The sequence below is a fragment of the Pomacea canaliculata genome, linkage group LG7 (assembly GCF_003073045.1).
Source record: "Pomacea canaliculata isolate SZHN2017 linkage group LG7, ASM307304v1, whole genome shotgun sequence".
Taxonomy (NCBI): Eukaryota; Metazoa; Mollusca; class Gastropoda; order Architaenioglossa; family Ampullariidae; genus Pomacea; species Pomacea canaliculata.
The window spans coordinates 1-12,964 of record NC_037596.1 but is presented as its reverse complement, the minus strand read 5'-3'; the positions used below and the strand labels follow the sequence as shown (position 1 = coordinate 12,964).

The window sequence follows — 12,964 nt, the reverse complement described above, 5'->3', positions numbered from 1 at the left end:
GAAATCATTTCCTTTTTCAATTCATTTGTTGGCCGCTTCCTTGCCATTACCTCACTACTATTAATTGCTCTTAATCTTCTTTGGAGCCATGATTGAGGATTATCTTATTAAAATAAAGCACAACAATCACTAAATAAGAAGGATGCACATAGATAAGGAACGACTGATCGTAACTGTGTCTCGAGCGCGAATGATGACATGCGGTCGGTCACGTGCGGTTCACGTGGCTGTTCGTTATCCGAAATTTTGTTCGCTATCCGAGACACATTTTTTACGAAATGTTTGTTCGTTAACCGAAATATTCGCTATCCGAGGCGTTTGCTAACCGAGGTTCCACTGTAATCTTGACGCCAATGTGTTTAGCTTATCTGTTTTTGACTGGTTTCTGTCTAATAATTATAAAAACAACTATAATAACAGCAATAACAACATTTGCAAGAACAGCAACAATATTAATAATAATGATAATAATAATGCGTAGTATACACTTTTGAATGTACTTGATTTTTAAACTATTTTTTGCAAACAGTAATTTTCGATAGTAATGAAGCATTTTTTTAATAACTTCGGGATTTAACTTTTAACAAAATGGATTGAATACTTGAGTAATTATAAATGTTTTATTATATCTGGTCTACCTACTAAAGTTGCACGCGACGCCGACATCCAGCCAGTGGTCACACAAGCGTCTGTAGAGCCCCGAGTGTTTACACAGCGCCAGGCTGGTTTCGTTCCCCACACACTGCAGGTCACCGAACAGAATAGGACCAGAGCCTGCTCCGTACTTGGCTCTACCCATGGCTACTGCTGTTGTGCTGTCCGACATCAGAAATGAAAACAAGAAGGTAAAGAAATTCAAAAGATACAGACTTTTAAAACTTAATAAAGATAAACGTGTGTAATTTCATATGCACACGCACACATACACTTATGCACGTGCAAACGGTGATGTTGCGGTAGAGCTGATCGTGATGGGTGGCCGGGATGCTGATTTATTTTTCGCAGAGGTCCCAATGAAGGGAAAAACTTCGGGAGCCTTCGGAAGCGTCACGTCAGCGAGCTGGGCCGACCGCGCAAAGTAAAACCCTTCGCTTCAATCTTTGGATGCTGTGAAATTGTTCTGGCGCTAATTCAACAACTTTTAAACACAATGAAAAGCTGCATAAAGTTAATTGCGACAGGCAAAATAAATGAAGGCCTAAAACTGATCACAGGTAAAGGTAAAATAAATGAAGGCCCAACACAACACAGATGTTAAACTACAAGTAGTTTAGATTAGACAGCTCCGAGAGCTACGCCTCTGTAGTGCAGTGGTTACGAACAGCGACTTAAGATTGATATGTGACCTGTTCAAAACTCAGGACTGTCATTGTTGCTGGTTTTTTTGGTACCCGTTTTGGTGTTTTGCTTTGGGATGTTTTCGTTCTCTAATACGATATATTTTCTGTCACGCCTTTCACGAAAACCTATTGATTGCCGAGAGAAATCATATGATCAAGCACCCTTTGTTTGAGATGATCGATTATGTTAAATTCTAGGTGGAGCTATTTTTTAGGCATTTTGTTTTTTATTTTGTTTATACTACAATGTTGCCTTCTCCTAATGCAACTCTCTATGATTAGCATGTGTGTAGACACTTTATAAATGCAATGAACTCTTCCATCGGGAGGAGCTAGGTGTGTGTGTGTGCTAAATAGTCACTTGCTTTCAATCATTAAATAATGCCTCATCTGGGTTATGAGTTTAATGATGTAAAGAATTTAATACATTTTTTTGACTGAGCAAAGCCATATTTGTAAATCTTTACAGTTTAAGATTCTTTGTCTTTGTATTCGGGGTACTTCAATGCGCAAACCCAAGGCATTCACGTTTTGTGTGATAACTCTCCACAAAATCTATTTTTTTTTTTTTAGGTTGAATGACAATAACACCTGTGCACAAGGGTGGGCGTCAGGTTTTTTTTTTTTTTTTCGAGGGGGTGGAACTCTGGTTTCCTCAATCCCTCTCTTCGCTACTTATAAAATTACAATGCAAAATAGTTTAGAGAAATTTCGACATATGAAATCATTAGCTATTATTTTATATTTGTAACACTTTTCGGAAAAAAATGATAGAAGTTCACCTTGAGCAGAGGTGGGCAATTAATTTTCCCAAGGGGCCGCATGAGAAATTGGGATGGTTTCAGAGGGCCGGACTAATATAGTTAACTCAGTTTTATCCAATACTGTATATGTAGTATATAAACTGGTGGGTGGGCCAGCGGGCGGGCCGGTCAGAGACTGAAGGCGGGCCGGCCTTTGCCGAGGTCTGACCTTGAGTATAGGTCTCTGTAGAAGTGAATAGAGTAAATAAGAACATAATTCCTTATTTATAGCTTTCTAAAAAGGAGTGCAAAAATTCCAGTAGAGACATTGCACGTTAACAAAGCATTGAATGAATTTTAATTCCTATTTTACTCTTATTTTCCTACAGCACATTACAGAACAGTCATTAAATACAAGAGCACAATTAACTTATCTATAACAATAACCCAGCCTGCAAAGCTAACAGGTTAGTAGTGGGCCCCAGTGGGTTAGTAGCGGGCTACACACATGCTAAACATAGAGATTGACATTAGGAGAGGGCAGCATTGTAGCATATGTTGAAAACTGCTTTAAACATTGACTGAATATGGTGATTCAAACACACAAAATATAATGTCACTGACAAATGACACGCATTTTTAATACTAGAGGTAATTAAATCTGCTAAGTTACAAAGCAAGTACTTAGTTACCAAACAAAGTGGTACATCATAAAAGAATGCATGGCTTGATAAAAGAAATTCCTAGTTTCCTACATGAAGAACGAAACCCTTCGCACACATACACACCATTCGCTTACTATTTAGCAGTTGAAAAAAAAGACTTTGTGTGTGGGTATATATATATATTCCTTCTTTTTAGCATTGGATAACGATTGCATGAAATTAATAAAACAAGTTCTCCTGCAGTGCCGTGTTCAGATATTGAGTAAATACCAATTTCCTGACAAGTTTTTCAAGAAAAAAAAACAGTAGTGTCGTGCCATAACATGTTTAGATTGTGAAAGAGAGGATATCTAGCCAGTCTAGGCGACCTCTTTATATAAGTGTACTTCTACCGCCTGGTCTACAGTCTAGTCTTGTTCTACTGTCATCGTTACTTAAAAAACAAAAATTAGTGCTTCTCGAGTATTTTGTTTTCTTGAAGGCAGAAAGAAACCTTAAAACCTTGTACGTTTACTTAGTTCTTAATTAATTATAAAGGCAAAACTTTCCTATCAAACAAAAGTTTTCCAGTAGACAAAAATGAGATAATCACTTTTTAAACGTAAGGAATATCAATCCATACCTGTTAAATCCCAGCATCCTGCAGGCTACCAAGGCCTCTCTCTGTCCAAATCGCTCGCCACACACTGTGCCCCAAGTTCCATCGTACAATATCTCTAGACGTCCTGCGTCTGCTGTGCCACCAACTACACGAGCTGACATCTGCTGAGCTGAAACTGAACAAATTACTAATTTACTAAACTAATATTAAGTGCTAGTCTGTTTATTATTATATAGACAAGATTTGACTAAATTTTTGTTTTAACGCAATGGCAAAATCTCAAAATCTCTCCGCGAGATGAAAGTGCTTCATGAAGTCCATTCAAGACTTATTTGTCAGACATTGACATTTACAAAATCTCATTTTTGCATCGAGGGGGAAAGTCACTCAAAGAGACCAAGAGCAAAGACCAGTAATAGTGAAATTCAGTTCTCGGAAAGACAAAGTGTTACAAGCAAGAAGTAGTCTGAAGGAGTCAGGAATGTCTATCAAAATGTGCACTGACTAAATCGCTTATAGCAGCATGAATCCGTCCTAAACACCTGGCGACAAATCCCTCTCAAATGCGATATATAAGATTTGTGCAGCATGCATTGCAAAAATAATAATAAAAAAAGTTTCATCATTTCTTCGTGGAAGAAATCTGGGGAATAAAATTAGAGTGATAAATGACCTTACTCATCTTTTAAGTGTCAATAAACAGCCCAGTTTACTGATATACTTTGACTTTAAATAAACCGTCGAGTTTTATACTTGATGTTCTACATTACTTTAGCTGTAGCTCACTTTTCTGTAAAATAGATCACCACATTTTATACAAATTTTAATTAATTGTTTCAGTGAATAGCCCATTATAAGCATGGTTCGGAATAAGTTCAGGATTTAATACATCCCAACCATACCTTCTGGCTTTGAGACTGATTTCTTATTTTGATTTTCCATATCAACTGGTTTTGTGGATAATGGACTTTTCGACTTGCAGACAACAGAGGGTGTATGTAAATAGTAACTATTGTGTTATTAGTTTTACAAGCACTGGGTGCCAACAAGGTTGGTGTCTATCACCTCTATTGTTTAAGATGTACACTGACAGCTGCAGAAGTACAGATACGAACAGCTTCCTCATTAAGTTCTCTGATGACACTGCCTCGTCAACTCTTTTGCGGGGAAAAAAGATCATGGTAATACCTTAACAAATTTTTTAAAGTGGTGCGACGACAGCTTTCTAGAGTTAAATGTAGAGAAATCAAAAAAGTAAATATAGATTTTAGGAGAACCAAAGAAGATTGTGTTGCTCCCAGTGTGATACACTGTAAACCTGTTGACATTGTTTACTCTTTCAGATACCTGGGAACTTTTTTGATTGACAGCTCAAATGGGATTTAAACACCGAACTCATTGTTAAGCATGGCCAACAAAGAATATACCTTCTTCGCAAGCTCAATAGTTTTTAAGTTGGTCAAGCGATCTTAGTCGTTTCTACCTGTCGTTTATTGACAGACTTTCATCCTTTTCGTTTGTAAGCTGGTTTCGCAATATATCTATGATAGGAGTAGTCTGAACAGTATTGTGTACATTTGTTGTAAGATAATTGATGTCGGACCGAGGAATTTAGCTTCCTTTTGTGATCAACAAACAGTAAGGAAAGCTTCACGCATTTTGTGTATACCTGAAAATGTACTATCGGGAGAAATTATATTATTAAGCCCAGGTAAACGCTATTCCATACAAGTAGGCAAAAGTAACAGACACCTGAAATCGTTTGTACCATCTGCTGTCCAGCTACTCAAACTCAGATGAAGTGTCAGTGGCGTGTGTGTGTGATGTTGTAGAAGCGCTCATAATTATTTTTGACGTAAGTGTTGCTTGTTTAATAGTATACACGTATACAATTTGCTTTCCTTTCACGTGCTATTGTAATCGTGTAGCTTGCAGTGAACATTTTCTATTTTACTTTTATTTTTAACTTACTGTAACTAGATCACCTTCCCATGTTAAAATTGCCCACTGGGACCAGTAAAGTTAATCATTGTCATTGTCATGTTGGACAACAACTACAGTCAATCCCCGTAAGCGACTCACCCAAGGAAGCCAAGACCGACGGCGCTAAGAAACATGCGCGACGGTGGAAAGGGGTACAACGGGCAACGGCACTTCAGTCACCAAGAGACACGAGTCTTAAAAAAATGAAAGACGAACCGGTAGAGGAGCAAACGGTGAGCGCGGCAAGGAAAACTGAACCACCGTCCGGTAGAAGGAATCTGCGTGGATCGTCGAGAGAGCTGATCACCTGTTCTGATACTTTGCCATGCGCTGACATTGAACAGCGGGCAGACCACAGCTCTGAACTGATGGAAGGATGATTTCAGGAAAAAAAACGTGCAGAAATGCGTAGACGGACAATCAGAAAATAAACTTGCAACAGATGGCAAGGAAGCGAGAACAACGAAATTATTAAATTGTTTTAAAGTGGAGACTTTGTGCGAAACAGTATTGTCGGCAAGAAGATCGGATATTTTGAGACATTAGAAGAAACTTGTGTTGGGATTGTGGGTAGGGAAATTTGGATTTATTTTGTGCTTTCTTTTATTTCAAATTATGTTATTTTTAAAATTTAAATTGTTCTTGGTGTTTTGATTTATTTATCTTGCTCTTCTGAAAGGCACTGTAGAGTGCATGTGACACTGTGTACACAGTAAATGTTTCAATCTTCAATCAATATCCCCTGCATGTAGGTTTAGGTATAGATGTATTTATTGATATTATATTCAGCATTAATTATAATGTTTCTGTAACAATTCGCTAAGGGATTAAAAGTGAATGAAATTTGTTCGTGATATGGGTGACTGTGTAGTTTTATTACTTGTTCCTCATTGTTACGAAGACACAAACTATATTAATGTCTTTAAAAACAGTGGACACTCCATAATATTGTATTGTATATTGTTGACGATATTCTCCTTTAGCAATGTTTGTAAAGGTAAGATATAACTACCTCTTGTGTAATATTTAAATTCTCCTCTGTCAATAAAACTTAAAGACAATCTTGACGCCAATGTGTTTGGCTTACATGTTTCTGACTGTTTTTAATCTAAAAATAACAACAATAACAACATTAACAACAACAACAATAATGCGTATTATACACTTTTGAGTGTACTTGATTTTTAAACTAATTTGCGCAAACAGCAATTTTTGATAGTAATGAAGCATAACAACTTCGTGATTAAACTTTTAACAAAAAAGATCAAATACTGGAGTACCTGTAAATGTTTTATTATTTTTGATCTACGTACTGATGTTGCACATGACGCCGACATCCTGCCAGTGTTCACAGTAGTCTCTGTAGAGCCCCCAGTGTTGACACTGCGCCAGGCTGGTTTCGTTCCCCACACACTGCAGGTAACTGAACAGAATAGGACCAGAGCCTGCTCCTTACTTGTTAACCCCACGGCTACAGCTTGTGCTGTCCGACATTAAAACAGAAACAAGAAGATACAAACATTGAAAACACCTTTTTAAACTTAATCTAAGATTAAAGTAATTACATATAAAACACACACACTCAACCCCGTGGTGTGCAAACGGACACGTTGCTGTAGAGCTGATCGCATCCGGGATGTTTTAATTCATAAAAGTGCAAAGTGTTCAATACATACTCGCATAAAGTTACAGACATGCGATAAACATGCAAACAATTAATATACATCCTGTATCGTCTTTAACTCGTGCTAGCGGTGGAAACCCAAAGTTTCAGTCCCAATTGAAGTGCATGCAAATCTAAACTTAATGGAAAATGTGAAAAAGCAGCAGCCGAGTGAGCCTGCAGCTTAATTTGACTAAACATGGTACAACTTTGTGTCCGAAAGAATTACAAATTGATCGCTCAATTTGTCCAATTGGTCGGTGTACTTGCATGTGTTTTTTAATTATTAATATTGCATTGTTTATGCAAAAAAAGAAAAGGAAATGTTGTAAGTAAAATCAGCTCAAAATTTGTTGAGAGCCATGATGACGTTTGTGGTCTTGAGCTATAAAAAATGTTCTGAATGAGATTGAATACGTATTATAAGCATCTAAAAAAATGCCTTTTTCCAGAAGTAGCTTTTGAAAACTTTAATTACCACCCTGCGCTCCCGTTGACAAACACATGCAATTGAAAGCCTTTGTTTTTTTGCCGCCTCTCATCCAAGTTGCTCTGACACCGCTTGTGTCCCGTGCTACCTACTCTACACAGGGAGGGCAATTAATTTTCCCAAGGGCCGCATGGGAAATTGGATGTTTTTTAGAGGCCGACTAATATAGTTAACTCAGTTTACCCAACGTATATATAGAATATAATACTGGCGGGGCCAGCGGGCGGCCGGTCAGAAACAGTAGGGCGGCCGGCCTTGCCCAGGTCTGTACTAAAGGTCAGCGTTGTTTCTCGTTATCTTTCTTACAGAGTTTATCGTCATCACCTCCACTACCAAGTCTGGCATCTTCAACACCCCTGTAAAATGAGTTAATCAAGTTGTGTGTATGATTTTACTTGCACGCTTAGTACTAATTACTCGCAGACCCTTTATGACTCTCTATGACTAATATCCTTTTCCAACCACCTCTCTTGTAACGATGAAATAACTGCCACAATTCCATTTAAGTTTTGCATTGTAAGCCCATAGGCAAGTAAGGTAGTTCACTATCTTTTGTACCAGGAAGTAATTGTGGATAAAAGTAACAGTGTGGTGCCAAAGAAAGACTACAACTTAAAAGTATTGAATAAGCTATATCATTTTCATAATGCACAAATCAGACGTTAAATGAATTTATAATAAAGTTTTGTGATTTATAATGCAGCTCGGCTTTTTCCCATGCAACACATGTATTTACGCATCCATTTCGTTGCTATGCTATGTATCAAAACGTAAAAAAACTTTTGAATATAAAAACGAAGTAAAGTAATACATAGAAATATGGACATTATCGCGCTAATCGTTTTAAATCACGGCTTTCTCATAAAAATTAAAAAAAAAAAACTTGACGATTCCGTCTAACGATATTAATCTTCCAGAAGAATCCTGGATTAAAAAGATGACACTTATAGAAGCAATAAAACTAAAGTTAAAGCAGAACCTTAAACTAATGCAGATCGCCTAATTCTAGTTATGTTTTTCTTGGTAAATGCATTTTCAAGAAAAAAAAACACATTAGTGTCGTGCTATAACATGTTTAGTTATGAAAGTTATGTTATCTAGCTAGTGTAGGAATGACTTTAGGATACGCTTTACTTGTCTTCTACGCTGGTCTACTGTCTAGGACCCATTCTAGTTTCCCCGTTACTTTCAAATAAATTATAAAACTTAGTTGCTTTTTCTCGAAGCGAAATGAACCTTAAAACCTTGTACTTCTAATTAGTCCCTTAAAGTTACAACAAGCTTGTAATTAAGGGCTCTGACGGACCGGTCAAAAACAATTTCGAAAAAAAAACTATATTTTACTTAGGGAACTAACCAGAGCAACGAGAAAAGCAATTACCAGAAAAAATAAAAAGTAAATTTTCGTTTTTCTCACTTTTAATTACCACTTATTAGCGGTATATTATAAAAAATGAAAAAAAAAAAATCAAGCTGTCTGAAAAAACTTCGACCTTGGGCGTCTTCCGCCGGCAAAAAGTTAAAAAAAAAATTTCGCGGATAAGATGAGGCAAAGCAGACGAAGTCTGTTGGATCAGCACTCTGTGACTCACCCTACAGAAATGTCCTGTATCATGCTCCGCTGACGTCGTCTATGTATGACCACTCTGTTGCAGGCTGTAAGTCTCGCGTCGAAACGATGAAAAGAAATTAAAACTGCCCATTTTTCGGGGGTGCAATCGGTCGCACATCTCGAGGCAGGTCAAGGAAACCACACTCATAGGCAAACGTACGGAAGAACGAGACTTCGGAACAAAAAAAAATAATAGAGAGAGAGAGCGCGGTGTGATCAAATACACAACAGTCTACTAAAAACCTCAACGTTTTCCACATGTAGACCAATAAATAACGAGATCAAATAAATCCACCGGTTGCGCTATCCTGTCTCGAATCAGTTTAATTTGCCTTAAACCTTTAACACTAATACAGTGATACCGATCGGTTCGAGAAGCCTTGAGACTCGACAAACGTATCACCAGAAATTCGAGAAAATTGTCTTGGAATCGAACAAATATTTGGAAGCGCCGAAAACTATCCGAACGTCCGAAGAGCCGAGTTTGATGGCCGAATAGTACATTTCTCCCCAGCGCGCACCTTGCTGTACGTCATCGGTGTGAGTTCAAAGGAGAAAAAAAAAAACAGCAAACAATGACAAATTGCTTCCGTAAGAAATCAGACAAGCAACGCAGACAAGATTCGACTCCTCACAAAGATCACAGAAGACAGAGACACAACCCGAAACAGTTACCGACCCGATTTATGAAGAGACCCCTTCAAACAATAACCATACCCCCTTGGCCTCCTCCCCACATTCATTCCTCCTCGCCATAGGAAAACTGGTACAGTACAACGAAAATGAAGTAATCACAAGACTGTACTGTACAACCATTTTTATTTTTTTTTTTTTTTTTTAAATCAAAGACACTTTATTTCTTATTTCTGTGGACGCTGACAGCATTTTCTACATATATAACAAATTAGGCAGTAAATAGGCATTTCTGGGCTGGCAACGACAAAATAATATCATAACATATCCTATGGGTTCATGCTCGTCTCGCCACAATTTGGTTCTCGACCGTCTTCGCTCAATCAGCAGAGAGCGCGAAATGATATGTCGTGATAACCGAGTAAAAAGACAATATAATGGTCAGGCCCACACACGCTATCAAACAAAATTTGTTCCAAGTAGACAAAAATAGATATGAACAACACTTCAAAGCACAAAGGAGTAACATCAGCGAGCACCACAATAAGACAACACAACTGCACGCGTCAACTATCGTAACATGTGTACCGAGAGGCACGAGTCACTCAGTATCCACTCGTACAATATCTCAGACGCCTGCTCGCGTCCCATTCACTATATCACCGACTCTGCTGAGCTGAATTGAATAATAAAATAAACAGTGAATAATAACAATGCGCAAGCTGTATATATATAACAGTAATTTGACTGGTAACATGTTGTTTATAAAAACTATTGAGCTTTGCGGAACAAGTAATCTTTGTTGGCAGCTTAACAATGTAATGCCAAATCTTGTAGTCGCTGCGTTTTATTCGGAATCGCGACAAAGCTAATAACAGTTAGAGAGATAGTACATAAATGAATACTTAATGACACTGTAGTACAATAATTCCCTACCCTCTAGCTGACTATAAGTAGCAGTTTTAAATTTTTCCGGGCCAACATTTTCTTTTCTATTACTAATTGCGAAAAGCATTTCCAAAAACTTTTGATCTCTGTGTACCAAGTCCTTGTCAACACGCACTTGAATCTTTTAAATTTCGTGTCTAAACAAAAAATTTTTTTAAGATATTGGATTAGTATAACAACAAAACAAATCAATCAGTATGGCAACTGTACGAAACAAATTCACCCATAATTTCTTACACCACATTTAAAGATGCACTGAACCAGAAACCCATTTAGGGAAGAAGCAAAACAAAGTCCTGCAAAAAATAAGTACACATGATACTACGCTACATAACCCTTCAAATAGCATGTAAATGGCAAGAGAAATCACTTTATTTGTTTTGATGTGAAAATGAAACATTACAAAAAATATCTTTAAAAATATTTTATCGGTGCTTGGAATAGATACAAGAAGTATTAAACTATTTACATTTGTCGCGAGGAGAAAAGAAAAACCATCCACACTTAGAAACAAATAAGTCTATAAACAAAATATCTATATTAGACAAACGTGGCCCGGGATTTTTCTGTTTTCTAAACAGCAAAAGTTAAGTTCAAATGGATTAAAGCGCACATAATATTAGAGAGAGTATAGTGTTTTAAAACAATGAATAAATTTTGTAGAACCTATCTTCCAATGACAAGAAATAAGATGCGAAAACAAATCAAGAATAGGAATAGGTAATATAATATATATGCAATTAGCACTAAGGATGAAAGATAAACGGTACACATAGAGCCTGTTCAAATATGATTAACTAACTGTGTCTTTTACGGGTTTCAAAAAGCCTTAAACACCATAAAATTAAATAGAAACATAAACAGAAAAACTTGTCATAATGACACATACATACAAAACACTTTCGAATAAAATAAATCAATACACAAAGAGCAAAACATACAATAGAAGATATCAACACACGTAATCAAATTATTGTTTAAAAAGTGAAGAAAATGTTGAGTTGGCATTCATATTAAAGCAATCGCAATATGAAAAAAATAACATTAAAAAGCATAAATATCAGAGCTACAAATAAATTACGTGACAAATAATCCACAAGGAACTGAGAAGATGATCGCGCCTTTGCAGAGAAATATTCAGAAATATTTTCAAATTCAAATATGTTCACGATTTTTAGAAAAAATACAAAACCGTACGAACAAAAAACAAATACCGTTAACGATAAACTATCGTGAACATCTGCTCTATGTCACATTAATAATTTGAGACAAGATGTTATTACTGACTAATCCACTGGTCCACTAAAAGGATTGTTTGCGAATTTAAAAAGCCACCCCAGCTAAAACCCATATCAAATGTTAATATAGATATAAATTAAAAAATGTTAGAAATAAAAAAGAAAACGTGTGGACCTACAAACAAATTGTAACTAGGTAAATACTGTTTGCTTCATGTTTATTTATATATAATTTTTATTATTATTAAACAGAAAGATCAGCATTATCCAATTGCTAAGTTATCAAAATGCAGCAGAATGAAGGAGGGAAAAGAAGACCTACAAATTCCTGCAGTCCTGCTTGACAGTAACAACAAAAAGAGCTACACATCATTATAAAGGACTTAAATCCAAGGGGGAAAACCACCACATTGAACTCTGCTGAAACAGGCGTTGGCCAACCCTTAAAATGAACACGGAGCTTCTTCACAGACATCTTGAATTTTATGGTCATGTCTAGCACTCTTTCACTCACAAAATAAACAAGATAACTTTGAACTTTACCCTAGGCCAACTCGAAAAAACCAGATGACTAATAACATTATTAAAGGGAGAAGGTTCCTCCACCAGGCTGTAAGAAGAGTGCAGATATGTCCACCACCACTTCTCGCGTCAGCTTTAAGATTAGCCTGAAGTTTTCATGACCCAAGCAGCAACACACTAACAAGTTTAAACGAAGCACCTTGAAAAAAAGACATTTATGAACTGTGAAGTCAAGAATTGTAGTACCTTCAGTGACGACATGAAGAATCAGTAAAATAACATCGAGCAACATCCAAGACCATTTCCAACACAGCTACACAATTTCTAAGGAAAGAGGGAAAGGAAGAAAACAGGAATGGAGACTACACGGCCTAACTGAAGACAATTAGAAGGAACTGAAACAAGAACTTAACCATTGTCTAACTGACAGAAAAGGAGGTCTCCGAACGAATATTCAGGAAGCACGCAATAAAGAAAAGTTTTCAAACAGAACATAGAAGCCGCTTGTCCATAAATTGACAGAGAA

General features: G+C 36.8%; 1 protein-coding gene across 1 annotated transcript in view; it reads right to left on the bottom strand.

Annotated features, from left to right (window-relative positions):
- The window catches only part of LOC112569199 (deleted in malignant brain tumors 1 protein-like), a 54,910-nt gene extending 48,114 nt beyond the window's left edge, over positions 1-6,796 (bottom strand). The window contains exons 1-3 of the mRNA XM_025246925.1: positions 6,646-6,796; positions 3,371-3,524; positions 643-815 (exon numbers count right to left, since the gene is read on the bottom strand). Coding sequence (XP_025102710.1) covers positions 643-815; positions 3,371-3,524; positions 6,646-6,658 — 340 coding nt within the window. The 5' untranslated portion in view covers positions 6,659-6,796. The remainder of the gene's footprint in view (positions 1-642; positions 816-3,370; positions 3,525-6,645) is intronic.
- Between the last annotated feature and the right edge of the window lie 6,168 nt (positions 6,797-12,964).